Source organism: Malania oleifera, chromosome 11 (assembly GCF_029873635.1).
Source record: "Malania oleifera isolate guangnan ecotype guangnan chromosome 11, ASM2987363v1, whole genome shotgun sequence".
In the NCBI taxonomy this organism is placed as follows: domain Eukaryota; kingdom Viridiplantae; phylum Streptophyta; class Magnoliopsida; order Santalales; family Ximeniaceae; genus Malania; species Malania oleifera.
This window is the reverse complement of record NC_080427.1, coordinates 49,824,641-49,845,997: the sequence shown is the minus strand read 5'-3', so window position 1 is coordinate 49,845,997 and position 21,357 is coordinate 49,824,641. Positions and strand designations below refer to the sequence as shown.

Genomic DNA, 21,357 nt, shown 5'->3' with positions numbered 1-21,357 from the left:
ACAAATACAGTTTAAACAAAGTCAAGGCACGGCCATCCCAATATTACAGTATAAATCACACATATACTCGGTTTTCAACAAAACCCGGGATTCAACCCGTCGCCCCCTTTTTCCCAAAATTGTAATAATGAAAAACTCATAGTTTTCCTCGTTAGATCCCCCCCAAATGAGTAGCCAAAACACACACAGGACCGTGGACCACAATTCCACATAGTCCGATTTCAAAAATAACTAATATAAACATAGTTCCCCTTACCTTAACCCCGTAAGCAAATCCCGAACTCTAAGGTCCCTAAATAGCGAACCGAGTTCCAAAACCTACAAATCAAGGTACAGAATATGTTTGTAAGACAGTTACCTACAAATCTACCGGATCAGAATTGAAAACCGAGTCTTACTTCGATTTTAAGTCGAAACCCAAAAATCTTCGAAACGAGATTCTGATCTGTAGAAGTTGTAGAGAATCTTTCCACGATCCTCGTGGTAGCTTCCGTTTTTCGATTCCGTCAACGATCGGCAAAGAATTCTAGAGAGAAGGAGTAGGGAGAGGTTTAGAGAGAGAGAGAGAGAGAGATAAAAATCTAAGTTTGCTTAACTTGGAAGAAATGAGAATTTCCTTTTATAACTCTTTGACCCGGGCAATTTCCAATTTTGCTCATCTCTTAATATTTAAACCCATTTTTCATATTTCGGGTTCTTACAAAACATAATACTAGAATTTTTTGATTAATATATATAAAATTCAAACAAATTAAAAATCTAATTTAACTCATCTTTATTTTTATCCTTGAATTAAATAACAATTAAAAATTATGACTAAAACAGTAAAATAAATATTACAATAGAAATTTAAATTAATTGTAATTATCATATTTTTACACTCATTTTTTAATGTTCCAAAAATAATTCTATTGTAATGAAAAATGAAAGATGGAAAAAAGAAGAATTTTTAAATGATTATAGTTATTTTAAATTTTTTAGAAATTAAAGAAAATATTGATTCTAATTACAGTTTAGAATTACATGGTCATTTTAATCATCAAAAACTAAAATCTAGATACTAAACTACAGTAACAATAGCTTATTATTGCAATTGAAAATCACAAAATATAGTTTTAGTAATCGACAACAACAATAACAAAAAAAAGAAACAGTAACAATATAAAAAGCTCGATGTCATAACTTATTTTCTCACTACATAATAACAAAAGAAAAAAAGGAATCGATACAAAATCTGTTGAAAAAATTGAAAATCATTATATTTTAAATTTTAAATAAATCTTGAAAATTTGAAAAATAATGTGATACTTTTCAAAAATTTGTTGAAGAAGTTGAAAATCATTTTATTTTTAGTTCGTGTGAAATCTACATAAATTTAAATTTAAGTCTCCAAATTCATGCTTTTAAATGTTACTAGCACTATGTTCGAAAACATGAATTTCGGACCTTAAATTTGGATTTGAGTAGATTAGAAAATTTTTAATATAATTTTATATTACATTTTATTCAATTCTATATCGTTCTCAATCCAAAATCTCTCCAAACATAGGGTAAGAGTATTTGTTTATATATGATAAAATGAAACTTTGGTTCGTTTAGATTTAAGATTTTTCTTATAGAAAATTTTAAAAAAATTATTTTACAATAGATCTTCTCTCCATATAAAATACTGTTAAAAAAATAAATATTCATTCTAGTATAATTAAAAATTAAAGACAATTAAATGTTAAAAATGTGTAAAATTAAATTTTTATTAATGGATTTGATATATATATATATATATTTTTTTTGTTTTTCTTGATAATGAAAAAAAGATAGATTTCTTCTTATTTTTTATTTTTAATAATTTAAAAATTTTAAACGGGGAGAAAAAATGATGACAAAAAAAAAAAAAGGTAACGGGTCTTGAAATCAAAATTCCAAACAGCCCCTTGAAATCCAGAGAAAGTAGCCAACCAGTAACGGCCACGTCAGGAGGAAAAATAACCTACTCGCCCGTCTGCCACCAAACCCAACGACAGAAACACAGACAGCACGGCTGAAACTGAAAGAAAGAATTAAAAGCCCTAGCATATGGGATAGAAAGTCCTATACCAGCTTCGTCTTCACTGTCTTTGTTCCACCATTAGCTTTCCGAAAATCTCTGCAATAAGCCCACGCTTACTTCTCAGGTTCTCTCTCTCTCTCTCTCTCTCTCTCTCTCTCTCTCTCTGTGGTTTTTTGTTTTTTGGGTGAATTTCAATGATTTAGCTGCTGTGGGATTTTCATTTTTGGAAGTAGAGCTTAACCCATTTACAATTTTCGCTATCAAGAGCAATAACCCAGTTGGGAAGTGCTGACAATTTGTGTTTGGGGAGCCTCTCCCCTTGCTGTTTTTCTGGGTTTGTTTGGATAGAGAAAATGTGAGGACATTTGATGAAATAGAGGAACCGGTGGAGCGCATTAATTCATTGCATTTTTGGCTCCAGGGAGATTATTGCAATTTTTTTTTTTAATAGATTTTTGTTGCCCAAACCATAGACACAGTTATGCTTTGATGACGGAGAGACAACAGGTCCATTTGTTCCTTCCCTCTTTTTTGGGGTCTTTTCCTGTATTTTTTTTTTTATAATTTGAGGTGCAAAGTTTACATGCTTACTCAAATTGCATTGTTTTGATATTCCAAGAGTTTCTTTTTTTCACTAAACTTGGAGACTCAAGTATGCTTCAGCAGTTTGGGCGGCCCTGTCTCTTTGTTTACTTTCTTAACTTCCCTTCCTTTATGATCTTGGAAGAATTCACATGTGCCGAATTGGGTAGTGCTTGTACGCACTCAAACTGTGTACCCATTTTACCCACTAATCTGTTGGAAGTTTTAATATACGGGTTATATGCTTGTTTTCATGGTGGAATTCCGAGGAAAAGTATATGCGGGCCATGTGGCCTAATCATTATAAGTTGACGGAGATTTTGAGCTCAATTTTTTTTTTTTTCATTGTGATACTATGATCTGCTTTGATCTGTTAAATTTTCAGTTCTTGTGACTTGCATCTAATGACCTATTATAGAATTTTTTCTCTAAATCCAACATTATATCTGTTCAAGATTTATATAGCTGTAATTATGTAGCAATGGACAGAATTTTCTCTTCCCCTCATTTTCTTCCTTGTGATGAAGGTTAATGGCTACTGAGGTGGATATTTAAAGTCATCCACGGCAGGAGAATATGGAAAGTAAGCTGCAAACATCATCAGTGCTGGAGATTGATATGGGGCAGAAGTTGCAAGACCCTAGAGCTTCCTCTGTTGATAAGCATGAGGTGGACATTGAAGTGAGAGAGGAATGTCAGAGCCCGAAAGTTTGCTTTGTTGACAAGAAGGGAGTTGACATAGATGGTGAGCAGGAAGATGAGGACCCAAAAATTCCCTCTGTTGATATATCAGAGGTTGATCTTTCTGTTAAAGATGAACCTAGTACATATTCGGTACCAAAAGTTGGCATGGAGTTTGAATCAGAAGAGCAAGCATACAAGTGCTACAGTAGATATGCCGTGCTGCAAGGGTTCAGTATTCGAAAAGATTTTGTAAATAAAAGTAGGGTAAATGGTGCAGTGGTATCCAGAAGGTACACTTGTTATAGACAAGGCTATCGGCCAGGAAAGCGTGACATGAATGTGAGGAAAGCTCAGCAGGAGACGAGAACTGGTTGTTTGGCACAGATGACCATTGCACGTCAACCTAATGGCAAGTTTCGTGTCACCCATTTTGTGACAGAACACAATCATGAGTTTGAAACTGCTTGTGCAGCTTATAAGTTACCATCACAGAAGAGATTAACTTTTGCTCAAGCCGTTGAGGCTGAATCAGTTAATAGTTCTATGGTAGATGGGGTACCGAAGCTTGGAATGGGTTTTGACTCAGAAGATCATGCTTATGATTTTTACAATTCATATGCAGGACGTATAGGTTTTAGCGTTCGGAAAGATTATGTAAATAGGAGTAAGATAGATGGTGCTGTGGCATCTAGAAGGTATACCTGTTTTAGAGAAGGTTTTCGACAAAAGGACAAACGGGACATGAATGTGAAGAGACCTCGAAAGGAGACAAGAATCGGTTGCTTAGCACAATTGGTCATTGCTCGTCAAACTGACGGTAAATATCGCGTAACTCATTTTGAGGAAAAGCACAATCATGAGCTTGTGGCCGCATGTAGAGTTCGTTTGTTGCGATCACAAAAGAGATCATCTATTGCTCAAGTTGCTGAAACCAATGGTGCAGATGGTTCTAAGATACATTCAAACTCAGCCTCTGACCTAATATGTAAACCAGCTGGAGATGAAGAAGATCTAGGTTATCATCCCATAGATTATAAAAATAATCTACCATCTAAACGTACCAGAGAGATGAGGGATGGAGAAGCTGAAAGTATTATGCAATATTTTCGACGAAAACAATTGAAGGATCCGTCTTTATTTTTTTCTATGCAGCTTGATGCTGAAGAACAAATTACCAATGTCTTTTGGGCTGACGAAAAGATGTTGGTGGATTATAGTGATTTTGGTGATGTGGTTTGCTTCGATACAACTTACAGGCTAAAAGATTGCCGACCTTTTGCACCATTCATTGGAGTGAATCACCATAGGCAGATGGTGATATTTGGTGGCGCACTTTTGTATGATGAAACAGTTGAATCTTTCAAGTGGATACTTCAAACTTTTGTTGAGGCAATGTCTGGAAAGAAACCAAAGACAATCCTCACAGGTCAGGATGCGGTAATGGCAGAAGCAATACATGCAGTGTTGCCTGAAACACATCACTGTATATGTGTATGGCATGTGTACCAAAATGCGTTTAAACACCTCAGCGATGCGATGGGGTTGCATTCCTTCGCCTATGATTTCCGGAGTTGCATTTTTGACCATGAGGAAGAGGAAGATTTCATTAATGCTTGGAAGATTATGCTGGATAGGTATGATCTGTGGGAAAATGGGTGGTTGCAAGAGATATTTAAAGAAAGGGAAAAATGGTCCATAGTGTACAGGAGGCGTGTTTTTTGTGCCGACATAAACAATGCATTACAGAGTGAGAGTTTTCATGCTAGCTTGAAAAAGTACCTAAAGCCCGACTCTGATGTGCTTCAATTCTTGAAACATCTTGGGAGGGTGTTGAATGATAGGCGCTACAAAGAATTGGAAGCTAATTATGGTATGAGTCAATGCATGCCCAAATTAATGGGGAACGTGATCTTATTGAAGCATGCTAGAGATCTTTACACACCAAAGATATTTGAATTGTTTCAGCAAGAATATGAAAAATGCTTAGATGTCGTGGTTCACCAATGTTCTGAGAATGGATCATTGTTAGAGTACAAAGTTAGCATATATGGGCAACAACGAGAATACACTCTTGTATTTAACTTGTCAGATGATACTGTTGTCTGCAATTGTTTGAAGTTTGAATTTGTTGGGATTTTGTGTAGCCATGCATTGAAGGTTCTTGATTATAGGAATATAAAGGTGGTTCCAGCCCATTACATCTTGAAGCGGTGGACAAAAGATGCAAGGGCCTGAAATGGGCAACAACGAGAATACACTCTTGTATTTAACTTGTCAGATGATACTGTTGTCTGCAATTGTTTGAAGTTTGAATTTGTTGGGATTTTGTGTAGCCATGCATTGAAGGTTCTTGATTATAGGAATATAAAGGTGGTTCCAGCCCATTACATCTTGAAGCGATGGACAAAAGATGCAAGGGCCTGAAATTTTAGAGAGCCGTGGTTGAAAGTATGAAACTGGCAAGATTGACGAGGAGGTGGCTGAGGCAAGTTGATGGGAAGAACCTTGACACAAAATTTTTGACCTTGGTGGCTTAAATTTCAGAAGCATCTTGATTTACTGCTAGAAAGTGTTAAGCTGAAATGAAAACGGAGAAAATATGGAAACAGAAAAAATTTAAACGCCTTAAAGAGGATGAGCTGCAGCCGTGTGCCAAATTCATTCTATCAAAAATACAATTATCACGTGTTAAAATAATCCATTAAATACCACGTGCTCATTATCCCATTTGAATACAATAACTCATTTCTCTCTGTATCTATCCTATGTATCTTTAAATAAGAACATTTGTGTTGTGTAAAGTGTGCAAGTAAAGTGAGTGAGCGAGGAGTGTGAGAGTGCTGAAGGTGAGAGAGAAAAGTGTGAGAAGAGTTGAGTTGAGTCTGTGTCTCCTTCTCTTGTTTTTTTTCCAAGTTATAGTATATTCGGTGTGCTCCGTGGACGTAGGTCAGATTAGACCGAACCACGTAAATCTGGTGTTCTTATTTTGTGTGCTTATTTTGTTTTTGTGTGTGATTATTGTTCTTAGATCCCTAACAAAAAGTTCGATGGCGAGGGGTTAGTTTGGTGATTGTGTGAATACAACTTTGAATACCATCCTTGTTTTAATTTACCATTGAAGTTTTGGTAAGTTGGGCAATTTTTTTTTATTTTTTTTTATTTTTTGCCATACCTTACTCGAGGCCTTGTGTATCTAGTTTCTGTTCTGCACATTGATGTTGCTTGAAGAGAGAGGGGAAAAAAAATAAAAGTTCAGTTGGATGGCATTATGCTCTGTATAAGAACCTCAGTCTTCTGTTCATGATTTGCTATATTTTGTTCAAAAATCATTACTCCTTTTTACCTGACTTGGAACGGTTTCTTGGCTTGATTTTCACCATTCTTTTGGGACCATGGAATTTGAATCATTGACTTGGATTTTATTTGGATTTATATAAAAGTCAATACAAAATTGTTAGAAATTTTTTTTTTTCAAATGCACACAAATCTAAATGCCAAACCTTGAAATTTATGCTCCTAAACATTACTATAATGAGTTTAGTTGTCAAACCTTTTAGGCCTAAATGTGGATTATTGGGTAAGGAAAGAAACTGTAGACCATTATTTATTTATTTAATCTACCATTTGTATTCGTATGAATATTTTATCAAAGGAAATCACAAAAAAAGTACATTGCTGCCATTTTAAAAGGATTGAGGATTACTGAAGTAATGTTTAAACCAAACAAGGAAAGCCCATTTTGATTGTTTTAATAACGGGATTAAGTTGTAGAATAGAAAATAGTTAAATAAAATGGCTTGAAGGCATGTGGCAATGCCACCCTTTTAAGGTTAAATTTGCCCCAACAATCTCAAATTAATGCGCAGACAAGAATTTTGTGAAAAGCTTTTAGAATACAATGAAACCCAGTGTCAACATGAGCTTTACACAAACAAGTTTAATCAAAGTAACTGTTGGTATTTTTGGACTAGCTTACAATATTTTTGGTCATGGCATTTGTGGTTTTCCCAAAACTAAGGCTCTAGCTAAATGATGCCGTGTTGATAATTATTGTTAATTGAAAGTGTCAATAGTCCTTTGTTGGTGCTACGTTTGGCCAAGTTAAAATGCTACTTCTATTTTTTGGTTGAGTACATCTATTTTTTGTTAATAATAGTCCAAGCAGAGCAAATTTTCCTTAATTTACTCTTAACTATGCACATTGCCACTACAAAAACAAGAGGTTGCAGATAAAAGCAAATTTGCTACTTCATTTGTAGCCACTGTACTTGCTGCTTTTGTTATTATTATTTTTGTTTGGCAGAAGGATGTATTACTTATGTTTGTAAAAATTATATCATCTTCAAAAGATGCACGAAGCTTTAAACCACGCCTTATTCTACTTTAGGTGGTAGCATTCGGGATTTTTTTGGCATAAAAGTCAAGCCAAAATGACGATGTTTTGATAATCATCATTAGTTCGCAGATTATCTGAACTGAAGTGCCAACCAAATAAGAGAAATCCTATTGCATGAATTCAACATGGGTAGCCTCATTTATTTAAGTTCCCACCAAATGAACCTTTATTTCTCACACTCAGGATATATGGCATAATCAACCATCCTCACCTCTACAAGATAGTATATCAAAGGCCAACCTAAGTCGTTCCACATAACGAGTTAACATAACAAGAGGGAAGAGAAACCAATACTCTCCCAATGATAGATTGATCCTTCCCCCCACTCAATGTACTAATCGAATTCCCAGAAAAGAGTTGATGATCATACTCTCTAATTCCCGCAAGACAGTTGATCACACTATCAATCCTGTTTCAGCTTTGAAAAGCGAAAATTGGCTTTGATGTTGTGTGTAACGGTCTCAGCCCAACAGTTACTGCCAGCTTCAGCCCATTGGACCTCACAATGTTATCCCATACAGCAAATTCAGCAATCGAGAAATGAAACCAGCTTCAACTTGTGAGGTGTCTTTTGTGGGACAAATTGTGAAGCCTAATAGATGAAAGCAGGCAATATCTCAACAAAGTAAGGCCGAGATAATTATGCTGTTGCTAGTTTTGAGCTATACTTTGAGCTCTGAAACCCATTTGTTGCCAGCCTGCCATGTTCAAGAAGCAAAAATTTATACTTCTGCTAGGTGTACAGATCAAAGAAGATTCTTAGGATTCCGGAGCTAATAAACACTGGTCACAGAAATAAAAATAAATACAATTTCCATTCTGGGTCTCCGTGATGATTTGATCCCATCTTCCTGCCAAATTTCATTTACAAAATCCTCCTCATGTACTCACGGAAATAGCTCTACCTCTTCAGCCATGCTTAACAATTTGCAATATATTCTTTTTCCTACTGCAAGCTTAAAAGCAACACCCCTTGTTTTGAGGTATCAGTGCTGAATATTTGGTGAAGTGTTCTCATGTGTAATCCCTTCAGATAGTGAACTGAAAAGTCGTGTTGATGATCGACCGTTCTTTTCTAGGACAAGATTGGAGATATTGTTTTTGTTCAAAGGCCTCCAAGAATGTAGAGAGGCTGTGCTTTGTACTGCAGTGGGGCTGGGTTTTCTTCCTGGCTTTGGTGATTCGGGATGCATTACTGGGCCCTGCCAAGAAAAAGTGAAAAATCATTAGTATATGCAGACAAAGATGACAACACCAGGAAGGTTTTGGGGCACTAGTCTCATTGGAAAGAAAGAACATAATAATGTGAAAATTTTGATTACAGATGAAAAAAAAAAAACTGAAGCTTTTACATTGATGGTAACACCCTTGGGGCCCACCGATGATAGAATGGTTAGAAATTTGAGGATCACAAGATCATACAATTGAACAAGATTGATAGTATTTCTGCAGTGAGCACAATTCTGTATTGATATTCTGTAGCATATTTTGCTCACGAATATCAAATTTCAGAATCTTTTGAGAGACCATGGAAGATATTTCCAGGAACTCTGAAAATAGGTATTCCATTATAACAACACAGCCATATAATTTGACAAAACCAGATTACTGCTGGGAAATGGTAATGTTTTGATTCATTAGCTCTTCTGATATCTGCACATGGTCAATAAGAGTAGGAATGCTCCTGCTAAAAAATTCAGTTGTGATGTGTATAACTTACTTTATGAAGAATATGCTGCAATTCCCAAGTAGGTTTCCCTTTATAAACTTAAAATTCAGTTGGGAAAAAATTTGGTACCTTCTTTGTCTGATTTCTTGGTGTTCCTCTTTCCTTGTAAAAATCCGGCAGTGGCCTGGCTTTGAAGCAAAGGCTTTGACGCAGTTTTCTGAGCTCTGTTTCTGCTTTCTCCTGCACGATGAGAAGGGAATAAATGAAAATAATTGATTTAGCCAGGAATTCTTTTGGGACTGAATCAAACTAGGTTACAGACGAAAAAAGAAAGGGAAAAAAGAGATAGAACTTGTTGTGCTGGGCACCCCACGTGTGCCAAACACCAATACTACAACTAATGTTATTGAATATATAAGAAACTAAAGCAATGCAGAAACTAATAATAAAGACAGTAAAAAGAACAATATAAGAAATTAACAAAGTTCGATATAGAATTACCTACGTCCTCGGACGCCAACGATCAATCCACTACTTCTTGACAAAGTACAACTTTGAAGTGTGTTTTACAAATGGAGAGTTGAGCTCTTCATATAGTTTCAACCTCAAATCCAAAAAACACTTCTCACCAATGTTGAACAAGCAAAGAAAAAATTCAAAACAACTTTTTCGAACAATGTGGAACTATTCTACCAATGTGGGATAAAAAACAACAAATCTCCACCTTGACAATAAATTCAACAAATTTTTCACTCACCAACATTTTCTAGAGTTCCACATCATCGGCGCCTTCCAAGAATATTCAAACTTGCAGGTTATTGATCAAGTCCAAACAATATTTGAACTTGATTGTTATCACAATCTTGGTCAACATATCTGCGGGATTTTTAGCTGTAACAATCTTCTGAAGAAATATCTTACCTCCATCAATAATATCCCGCATAAAATGAAATCGAACGTCGATGTGCTTCGTTCATGCATGGTAGACTTGGTCCCTTGCCAAATGAATTGCACTCTGACTATCACAGAATACAACAATGTGCTTCTGAACAACTCCAAAATTTTCAAGTAAACCCTGCAACCAAATAGCTTCCTTAATAGCCTTTGAAGTTGTCATGTACTCTGCTTCTGTTGTAGACAAGGCAATGGTAGACTGTAAGGTAGACCTCCAACTCACTGAACCATTAGCAAATGTAAAAACATATCCAGTAGTTGATCGACGTTCATCCAGATCTCCTACAAAATCAAAATCCACATATCCAACAACTCGTTGATCAATAATATCATTTTTCTCAAATACTATACCAACATCAATCGTATTCACAATATATTTCAAAATCTATTTCACAACTTGCCAATGTCCTTTACCTTTAATCCAGCATATACTTACTCACCATACTAACAACTTGAGAAATATTAGGTCGAGTACAAACCATTGCATACATCAGACTACCAACAACACTTGCATAAGGAACCTGTGACATATACTTACGTTCCTCATCTGATTTAGGAGATAAAACTGCACTAAATTTGAAATGAGGAGCAAGAGGGGTGCTTACTAGTTTTGACTGCTCAAATATGCCAAAACTCTGTACTACCTTTTTCAAATACCGTTTCTGAGACAAACCAACTCTTCTTCTCATTCTGTCTCTGCGAATCTCCATGCCAAGTATCTTTTTTGCTTCACCAAGATCTTTCATCTCAAACTCTTGATTTAACTGACTTTTCAACTTGTTGATTTCTTCCCTGTTCTTTGAAGCTATCAACATATCATCAACATACAAGAGTAAATATATAAAAGATCAATTTTGTAGTCTGCGAAAATAAACATAATGATCATGTTTATTTCTGATGTACTTCTGACCCATCATAAACAAATCAAATCGTTTGTACCACTGTATTGGAGACTATTTTAAACCATACAATGTTTTACCCAGTTTACATTCCCAATTTTCTTTTCCAGCAATCTGAAATCCATCTGGTTGAATCATATAGATTTCCTCTTCCAAATCACCATGTAAAAATGCAGTTTTTACATCGAGCTGAACTAGTTCAAGATCAAATTGTGCTACCAAAGCCAAAAAATTCGAATGGAAGAATGTTTAACAACTTGAGAAAGTATCTCATTATAATCAATGTCTTCCTTTTGTGCGTAGCCTTTAACTACCAATCTAACTTTGAAGCGAACATTATTTGCATATGAAAATCCTTCTTTCTTTACATAAACCCATTTGCAACCAATTGCTTTCTTAACCTTGGGCAGCTGGGCTAGCTCTCATTTCTGATTCAGATGAAGAGACTGCATTTCATTATCCATCGCTCTTTTCCACTTGTCTGATTCAGAGTTCCTCATTGCTTCTTTGAAAGTACAAGGAACATTATCCTCCACAACTGGAAGTACATAGGCCACCATATCAGTATACTGAGCAGGTTTTCGAATATCTCGTCTTGGCCTCTAAGAACCAATTGATTCTTGTTTCTATGAAGATTCTCGAATTGAAATCTCTTCTTCTTGTACACTATTCCCCACCGTAACTAGAAAGTTACCTTGTGTAGTCTCATTTCTCACTAGGTTTCCCAAAATTGCCTCAACCTCCACTTGTTGTTGAGTACCACTGGTCTTCTCTTCAACTCGTGACTCCTTGCATATTGGTTTCTTCATCATCGCAAGCTCATCAAAAGTCACATCCCTACTTAAAATCATTTTTTTCGTCTCAAGACATCAAAGACGGTATCCTTTGACTCCTGCACTTATCCCTAAGAATATTACTTTCTTGGCTCTTGGATCTAACTTAGATTCTTTAACATGATAATAAGTCATAGTACCAAATACATGTAAAGAATCATAATCACTAGCAAGCTTTCCAGACCATACCTCAAAGGGAGTTTTCCCCTTGTTGCAGATGATGGTAGACGATTGATGAGATGACACGCATATCTAACAGTCTCAGCCCAAAACCTTTTGTCTAACCCAGCATTAGACAACATACATTGACTTTTTCTAGCAAAGTTCGATTTATGCGCTCTACTACCTCATTCTGCTGTGGTGTACCTCTAACTATGAAGTGTCGAGCAATACTTTCATCCTGACATACCTTCATAAACGGGTCATTCTTGTATTCACTACCATTATCTTATCTGAGCCGTTCAATCTTTCTGTCAGTTTGAGTTTCAACTAATTTTTTCCACTTAAGGAAAATATCACACATTTCATTTTTATTCTTCATAGAATATATTCAAACTCTTTTACAAAAATCATCAACAAAAGTGATAAAATAATGCATACCACCCAATGAAACCGTTTTTGTGGGCCCCTATACATCTGTATGGATGTAGTCTAAAATACCTTCAGTCTGGTGGATTACAATGTCAGATTTCACTCTAGTCTGTTTTCCCAGAATGCAATGCTTACAAAATTCAAGTTTGCACACCTTTGCACCCTTTAACAAACCTCGCTTAGCTAATTGTTGCAAAGATTTTTCTCCTGTATGTACTAATCGTATATGTCATAACCTGATTGTATCTGAACCTACATTTTTCTCAGAAACAATGGCTGCTGAGCCAATTCAAGTTTGCACACCTTTGCACCCTTTAACAAACCTCGTTTAGCTAATTGTTGTAAAGATTTTTCTCCTGCATGTACTAATCGCATATGTCATAACCTGATTGTATCTGAACCTACATTTTTCTCAGAAACAATGGCTGTTGAACTAATAACTGTATGGATGTAGTCTAAAATACCTTCAGTTTGGTGGATTACAATGCCAGATTTCACTTTAGTTTGTTTTCCCAGAATGCCATGCTTACAAAATTCAAGTTTGCACACCTTTGCATCCTTTAACAAATCTCGCTTAGCTAATTGTTACAAAGATTTTTCTCCTGCATGTACTAATCGCATATGTCATAACTTGATTGTATCTGAACCTACATTTTTCTCGAAAACAACGGCTGTTGAGCCAATAACTGTATTACCTTATAAATAATACAAGTTATTTTTCCTTATTCCTTTCATTACTACCAGCGCACCTGATTTAATCTTTAAGATTCCATCTTTCGAAGTGATAGTGAACCCTTTAGATTCTAAGGCACCCAATGAAATTAAATTTTTTTCTTTAGACTTGAAACATACCTAACATCAGTCAAGGTTTTAATAGTTCCATCTTAACATTTCAACTGTATTGATCATATTCTAGTTGTTTTACATGTATTATCATTTCCCATAAAAACAACCCCACCATCTAATTCTTCAAAATTAGAAAATCATTCCCTATTAGGACACATGTGATAGAAACAACCAGAATCCAAAATCCACTCACCAAAATAATGTGACGAAGATGTTCCAACAAGAGAAAAATCTAACTCACTTCCATCATCATTGGCAATATTGACATTAGAATGTACTTTGCCTTATTCTTCTGCCATAATTTAGGGCAATCTTTCTTCCAATGCCCTCTCTCATGACAAAAGGCGCATTCATCTTTAGTAGGTCTCCTACGAGATTTACTCTTCCTATGAGATTTACTCTTCCTTCCAGACTTACGACTCTAAGAATGTCCCCTTATTGTTAGTGTTTTTGCTGTTTTCTTATGGACCCTCCGATCCTTCTTTCTGCATTCAGTACTAATCAATGCCGTACAAACAACATCAAAAGTAACTTTATCTTTCTTATACAATACAGTGGTGATCAAATGTTCATAATCATCAGGGAGAGAGTTCAGTAACAATATGACTTTATCCTCATCTTTCAATTTTTCATCCAAATTTAACAAATCGGCCAAAATTTTATTGAAAGCATTTATGCGGTCATTAATCTAAATACATGGTTGATACTGGAAGCAAAACAATTTCTTTTTCAAATAGAGCCGATTTTCCAGACTCTTGATCATAAATGTATCTTCCAATGTCCTCCACAATTTCTTTGCAGATGTCTCCCTCATAACACAATATTTCTGATTTTTAGCGAGACACAGACAAATTGTATCACATGCCTGACGATTGATCTTTTCCCAATCTCTGTCACCCATATCTACTGGTTTATCATCCAAAGCAATATCCAATTCTTGCTGATATAGGATGTTCATCACCTCACATTGCCACATACCAAAATTATTGGTACCATCAAATTTCTCTACCTCAAACCAAGCATTAGCTATTGTCTTTGACGATGATGTTGAAGCCGAAGGAGTTGGAGTTCGTGTGGACAGAGTTTCTTCTACTGTTGCACTAGTTTCCGCCATCTTCTATATATTCAATAACCACCAACAAAGCAAAAGGTCTAGGATGAATAGTACGTACCAACTGTGTCTACTCTATTTTATCCTATGAAATTTCACTTTGACCAGTCCGACCTCCAGGGAGCGACTGAACCACAATGGTCTCTAAACACTCGCTAAGACAAGGTCTTTCTTAGGCATCAAACATGGAATCAAGGATCCTAACAGAGGAACATCTCCGTATCGACATTATTCAACCTAACTCTGATACCAATTGTTGTGTCGGACACCCCACTTGTGTCAAACACCAATAGTACAACTAATGCTATTAAATATATAAGAAACTAAAGTAATGCAAAAACTAATAATAAAAACAGTAAAAAGAACAAAACAAGAAATTAACGAGGTTCGGTATAAAATTACCTACGTCCTCAGGCGCCGACGATCAATCAACTACTTCTTGACAAAGTACAACTTTGAGTTGTGTTTTATAAATGGAGAGTTAAGCTCTTTATATAACTTCAATCTCAAGTCCAAAAAACACTTCTCACCAATGTGAGACGAACAGAGAAAAAATTCAAAATAACTTTTTCTACCAATGTGGGATGAAAAAACAACAAAACTTCCAAGCATGCTAGGCACCTTGCGCTGTGGTAAGATAATTGGCTCCCATTTTGGTCAGTCATTGATAAATACAGAGAAAGTAGGTCTGGACAAAGATGCTAAGGCTGATGACATCAGGCAAGATATATGGGGAGGCTGAAAATGCAAACAGATCGTACTACAAACAGATTCAAGCATACTTAGTGGAAGAGCAATTGTCTTGTGAGAAATTGAACAATTGTCACTCTGAGTTGGGGACATGGATGTAAACATGTTACGTACCACATAAAATCCTTGTAATTTTGCGTGTGTGTGTGTGTGTTCATTTTTCTGGTCAATCCTGTCTCAACAAAGAGAGATTTGGGAGGGGTGAATTTTAGAGCCAAATGGAGCAAGTTGAAGAAGTAATCAAAGAAACATTGGAGGATGCAAGAATTAAGTTTGGGGAGGAGTTGTAAATGATACGTTTTGGATTTTGTTCAGGGTTTGATGTGACCATTCTTCTCTTGTTGTGCACCTTCCTCCTTGGTTTTTTGTCATATTATTTATGAAACAGCATTTCAAAAATGGAGCCTGTTTCACTAAGCCATTTTGCTACCATTTCCTATCAACTGAAAGTGTTATGCACATGTTTCATAGTACTAAGTCTGTTCTGGGTAATTTGCCATGCAGGCTGAACATTTATTTATTAATATATTGAATTTAATTTGGTTCAACAATCTTATAGCATTACATTTCTAGAGTCATGCATGGATCACCCCAGCTTCCTATGGGCTTTAAGGCTGCATTGTATTTTATGCACAAGTCCAATGCAGGTTACCCAAATCTACAACAGCCAAGTTAAAATAATCTTGATAATGAAACACAAACCTTGAGTTTTGCTTGCAGCTGAACTCTTTGTGCCTCCTTGGCATTGAATCTCTCTTCAAGCCTCTGAAATTATTAAGGAAATGACAAAGACAGCCAAACCACTTACATCACATGTATGATAAGATGAAAAAGAAAATAAAGCAGCTGTGCTGAGACTTGCCTCCTTTCTTTTCGCAGCTCTTTCTTCTGTCTTAAACCTGAGAGGGGTTGATAAAATTGGAGACTGTAATTTGTTTTTGCATGCATTCAAAGATTTCGAACAACTGCATGTAAACAAAATAATGAGAGCGTGGATAATTCAGAACCCCTTCCATATGAGTAGAATTGGTTTAAGAGGTAGATTGTCATTCCAGGTGCAGGGTTGGGAATGTCTATGAATACGCCAGTCCAGACACTGAGCCTACACACTGTCACACTATTGACTTAGCTTCTTGTTAGCAAGAATAGAAGTGTCTCACAAGGTTTCTCATGCAGAATCCTCAAGATGTTGGGTTCTTAGTTCTTACTAAATATGCTGTGCATTAATTGGGATTTCAAGATACTTCTGGAGTTTTTTTTCTTTGGCTGGTTGTAAATATCTTGCAGTAAAATTTGCTTTTACCAAAAACAAGGCTCATTGGACAAATAAAAAACTCGTAATATATAAACTGCAAGACTACTTTGTCGATAGAAAGTGCCATTAATTGGGATTTCAAGATATTTATGGAGTTCTTTTCTGGACTGTTGCAAGTTTCTGGCAATAAAATTTGCTTTTACAAAAAACAAACTTCATTGGACAAATAAAAAGCTCATAATATATAAACTGCAAGACTCTTAACTCTGTAAAGAGGAAGTGCCATTTTGGGCCTGTTGTCCTGCTTCCAGAGGCAGAGGGATGAAGCGGTGTCTTAGCTCTGTAAATTGAAGATATGACAAAACTAACCAGTAACCAGTGTGAACAAGAAAGAAGTCCTAAACAAATGTGCTATTGATTTTTAAAACAAGATTTGAAATTGTATTTTATTTAGTAAAGTTCAGAAGATCAGGCACCTTCTATTTTCTGACTGGGGGGTTGCTAAATGATGTTTTTCTGCCCCACTCACTGATACCTGCAATGTCAAAGTGAGACTCATATCGGCATGTGTGAGAAAATGTAGCTATTTGAAAGGATACAGAAAATGGTGCATCCATTCAAGAGGCATCAAGCTAGACCCAAAAAAAAAAAAAAAATACCATAGTTGGAGTCCTCAGAGGAGTTGAGCAATTTTTAGATGCTTTAGAAGCAGCACCAGCAAGTCTTGAACTTTCAGTTTTCAGGGGAGCCGGAGGGGCTAACTTTTTATTTTCTCTGGCAGGAGTCATGTTGATTGACATGTGAAGTGACTTTGGAGTTGATCTCCTTCTATCCCAGGAGTCTAATGTGGACTTAATACCTACTGGAGTTGCATTAATTTCCTTCTTAAGAGGATGAATTGCAGCTGCAGATTTGGCAGGTGAAGATGGGAGCCTAGATACTCCATAAACGGATGATTTTGAAGGTGGAACTGCTGCTTTCCTTTTGCTTATCAATACTGAAGCTTCATGATTAAAATTAGAACTCTGCCATGATAGCAACGAAAAAATTAGTTTGTGCAGTAACCTAGATGGAAAACAAGTTTCAAGGGAGCTAATTTTGTGTTCTCTGGCAGGAGTTATGTTGACATACAAGGTGACATTGTAGTTTATAGTCTCTTTCAATTCCAGGAGTTTATTGGAGACTTGATACTTACTGGGCGGGCATTAAATTCCTTCCTTGTATGAGTAGTAGCCGAAGATTTGGGAGGTGTAGATGGCAGCTTCGATGCTCCATGAACAGATGACTTTGAAGAAGAACTCTGCCATGATAGCAACCAAAAAATTAGTTTGTTCAGTAGCATTAAATTCCAACATGGAAAACAAGTATCATGGAGAGCCAATTTTGTGCTCTCTGGCAGGAGTTACGTTGACATACAAAGTAACCTTGGAGTTATTAGTCTCTTTCAATCCCAGGAGTTTATTGAAGACTTGATACTTACTGGGCTGGCATTAAATTCCTTAGGATGTGTAGTAGCCGAAGATTTGGCAGGTGTAGATGGCAGCTTCAATGCTCCATGAACAGATGAATTCAAAGAAGAAAAATCTGGTTTCTTTTTGCTCATTGACACTGTAGCTTCATTTCTAGAAGTAGAACTCTGCTGTAATGGCCACCAAAAATCAGTTTGTGCAAGCAATAACACTAATGTCCAAGGTTGGAAAACAAACAAGTTCCAAGGACATCAGCATGGTTTTAAATCACGGTAGCGGGTAGCATAACATAACGGTAACAGGTGTAACGGGAAGTAGGAGCAGCGGATGCTACGGGAAGCGGGTGTAACGGCCGTGAATTTTTTTGAAGCACACAAAACCTTATGCATATTAGCATACTTGCATGTTTTCAGTTTTTAGCCTTTCTTAGAAAGAGTTTTAGCATATTTTGGATCCTTTAGTTCGAGTTGTATCATTGTCATCCTCATTATAATCTTTTCCCCCTATCGCCACTAGGTATATTGAGAATGATATATGAAAAAGAGGGAAAAAGTGGGAAGAAAAAGTAAAAAATTAAAATATTTTTTTGGTGTAACAGTCATGTAGCGGTTACGTAACAGCCATAACGGCCTTTACGTAACGGTTGCGGTCTGTAACGGCCGCCCCAGCCGTGATTTTTCTTCCTGCCGATTTCGTGGTGTGTAACAGTATCAGTAACCCAAAAAACTGTTACGTAACCCAAAAAACCATTACGTAACAATCGTTACGTAATGGCGTTACATAACGGTCGCGGCCTTGATTTAAAACCATGGACATCAGCCAACATTGTTACCTTCAACAAAGGTGACCCCTTCTTGGATGTTTCTTTGGACTCCTGTTCTTCAATCTTTTTCTTGTTTTGATAATTTCCAAGCTCATTTAATGATTCAATCTTCACAGGATTCTCTGAAAGAACCTGGTGTTCTGCTACCAGATCTGTTTCTTCCACATTACTGATTTCCAACTTATCAATTGCAGCAGTCGAATGGTATTGGCACCCATTAGCAGCAGCAGTAAAATCTTCCTCAGTTTTTGCAGTCTCAAGCTGTGGGTCTGGATTAACAGCAGTGTGGGAGTTGGAAATAATTATATGCGAATCATGGGCAGTAGTATCATGCACTGCATCTTTGAATTCTGCTCCAGGTTCACAATTGGCTGCAGCATTTGCTTGCTCAAGCAAGGCCGCTGCCCTTTTAGCAGCAATGCTCTTATAATGTGCTTCAAAGAAGGCTTTCTTTTGAGCAACCGATCCCGGGCGGGAGTATTTTGCAGCCTCTTCCACGTAGCGGTTGCTAGAGAAGGAGGACCATTTCTCCCAGGCTAATGACTCCGACACAAACCTCCCAAATGAGATGGACTCTCCTAGGGCACGCAAAGGGTTTCCCTGTTAAACACAACAAACATTAATCTCTCAGCTTACAGAGTAAAACGTTCAAGGCCAAGTTCTTAATTTGCTATACTCCCACCAAATCAACTAAAAGCTGAAAACAAAATTGCTGAGGGTTTTGTCCAGGTTTCATAAAACTTTAACAGCAGTTTGGCACAGAACAAAATCTATTACCATATTTTTTAGGCTTATGGAAGGAGGAAATGAAAAGAAAACAAATGCCTTCACTCTTTAGGGTTCTTTACACCAAAATAAGCAAAATGCTTAATGGGTGGAAATGAAAGTGTTCACACAACGCTTAATAAGGTTAATTTGTTTCCCTTTTATTTCAAGATCCATAAAATAGAACTTCTAAGATTTGAATCATCAACCACAAGAAGAAGAAAATCAAAGCAAAAGATGGTAGCTTGGGATGCAAAATAAGGCAAAAATCATAAAACCCATCAAGCATTTCAAAGAAATATGAGAACAGAAACTTGAGAAAGGCAAAATAAGCTGAAGGTAGGTTCATCCCTGGCTTAGTTCCTTCAACTAACCTCTTTGGCTTCATTGGAAATGCCAGAAACATAAGAGAATGGCTGCATGAGACAAGCTGATTCCCCCATGACTCACTCTGCGCTGCACTGTGGAAAACTTAAAAAAAAAATCCAAACTTTCAACTGGGGTTTTCTTCGTTCATTCCCATGTTCTATTCCTCCGAAGAAATTTGAAATTCAAATTGGAAGAGCAACCAGAAGCGCTCGCCCACTGGGTCCACATGGTGCAAAGGGCAGACGAGAAAAGAGAAGGGTGGAGTTCAACTTTTTCAGGTATTTCTGTGGCTCAATGTGGGCTCTCTCCTAAACATGCTTGGGAGGGCTCAAATCTTTAATTTTTTTTTAAGCAGCGCTTGGGTCCCACTTGTCTGAGTTAATAATTCCCTTCAACGTTCAGTTTCTTTTTTCTGTCTTTTGAATTTTCCCAGGAAATAATGATGTTCTATTTGTGTACTGCGTAAACGCTCTCTTACTCTCTCTCTCTCTCCTTCTGGTATAAGTATGGAAAACGTTCATGCGCTTAATTTTTCATTTGAATTTGTGTGTGTGTGTGTGTGTGAGAGAGAGAGAGAGAGAGACCCACAAACCTACTCTAATGTGGAAACTTTATAGCTGTTTTAAGACTGCATCTCCAACCTTGTTGAGAACTCAAGCAATGAAGAAATGGGGTGACTAATAAATATGCTTTAGTCACTAAAGGGGTTCAAGAATCCGAATGAAGCACATCTGTAGTTGTGGCTGCTTCAGATCATTAAAGGAAGCACGCTGCCTTTTTAAAATTTCAAACTGGTTGAAGCATTCTTCTCATGAGCGAAGGATATTAATTTTGGCAATGCCAAAGTTACCGTGTTTGATAAGAAGGAAAAATAAAAGGATTAAAAATTAAAATTTTTGAAGAAAATATATATTTTACTCATGTTTAGTGTGAGAAATTATAGGAAATAGAAGAGAGGCACTTTTTAGCTGGGCCCCCTAAATATCAAATTATGAATTGAAAGAGCAGAATTGAAAAGAAATGGGGTATATAATTAAACCTAATACTCCTTAGCTTTCCCCTCTCATTTTTCTATTCTACGAAACGAAATATGATTCTATTTATTTTCCCAAGCCTACGAAAAGAAACTTCCTTTTCTTTCTACTTTTTTTTTTCTCTTCGTAACTCTATGTGTAGATTATTATGAATTTCCCAAGACCCAATCAAGATCAATTAATGCTTTTCGGGTGGTTTACCAGGGTTTCGTAGATAAACAAATGCTTTTCGGGTGATTTACCGGGTTCCTTCTACTTACCGCCCCAGAAAAAAAAAATG

At 36.5% G+C, this 21,357-nt stretch overlaps 2 protein-coding genes across 7 annotated transcripts; one reads left to right on the top strand and one right to left on the bottom strand.

Moving 5' to 3' along the window:
• Nucleotides 1-2,016: 2,016 nt before the first annotated feature.
• LOC131168107 (protein FAR1-RELATED SEQUENCE 5-like) lies at nt 2,017-6,066 on the top strand. Its single transcript, XM_058127314.1, has 2 exons — nt 2,017-2,171; nt 3,157-6,066. Exon 2 carries the CDS (start codon nt 3,206-3,208, stop codon nt 5,546-5,548), a length of 2,343 nt encoding a protein of 780 aa, XP_057983297.1. The 5' UTR covers nt 2,017-2,171; nt 3,157-3,205; the 3' UTR covers nt 5,549-6,066.
• A 1,781-nt stretch (nt 6,067-7,847) lies between these two features.
• Nucleotides 7,848-20,876, bottom strand: LOC131168404 (protein WVD2-like 7). 6 transcript variants are annotated; one of them, XM_058127785.1, is made up of 11 exons: nt 20,049-20,876; nt 18,919-19,509; nt 18,098-18,256; nt 17,813-17,917; nt 17,277-17,642; nt 17,094-17,152; nt 16,883-16,957; nt 16,225-16,327; nt 16,065-16,127; nt 9,508-9,618; nt 7,848-8,911 (listed from the first exon to the last, which is right to left on the bottom strand). In XM_058127785.1, the coding sequence occupies exons 1-11, from the start codon at nt 20,115-20,117 to the stop codon at nt 8,696-8,698; spliced, it is 1,917 nt and encodes a 638-aa protein (XP_057983768.1). In that variant the 5' UTR covers nt 20,118-20,876; the 3' UTR covers nt 7,848-8,695. The 6 variants fall into 6 exon arrangements, with proteins under 6 accessions (XP_057983768.1, XP_057983769.1, XP_057983770.1 ...); XM_058127786.1 differs by having other exon boundaries at nt 18,098-18,253; XM_058127787.1 differs by lacking the exon at nt 16,883-16,957.
• Between the last annotated feature and the right edge of the window lie 481 nt (nt 20,877-21,357).

Coding starts and splice junctions, on each gene's coding strand:
- LOC131168107 (XM_058127314.1), top strand. CDS start 3,206: ATGGAAAGTAAGCTGCAAACATCATCAGTGCTGGAGATTGATATGGGG.
- LOC131168404 (XM_058127785.1), bottom strand. CDS start 20,117: ATGGGGGAATCAGCTTGTCTCATGCAGCCATTCTCTTATGTTTCTGGC. Junction 17,153..17,276: donor CTCTGAGGACTCCAACTATG/GTATTTTTTTTT, acceptor TTGACATTGCAG/GTATCAGTGAGTGGGGCAGA. Junction 9,619..16,064: donor AGCTGCAAGCAAAACTCAAG/GTTTGTGTTTCA, acceptor CTCATCGTGCAG/GAGAAAGCAGAAACAGAGCT.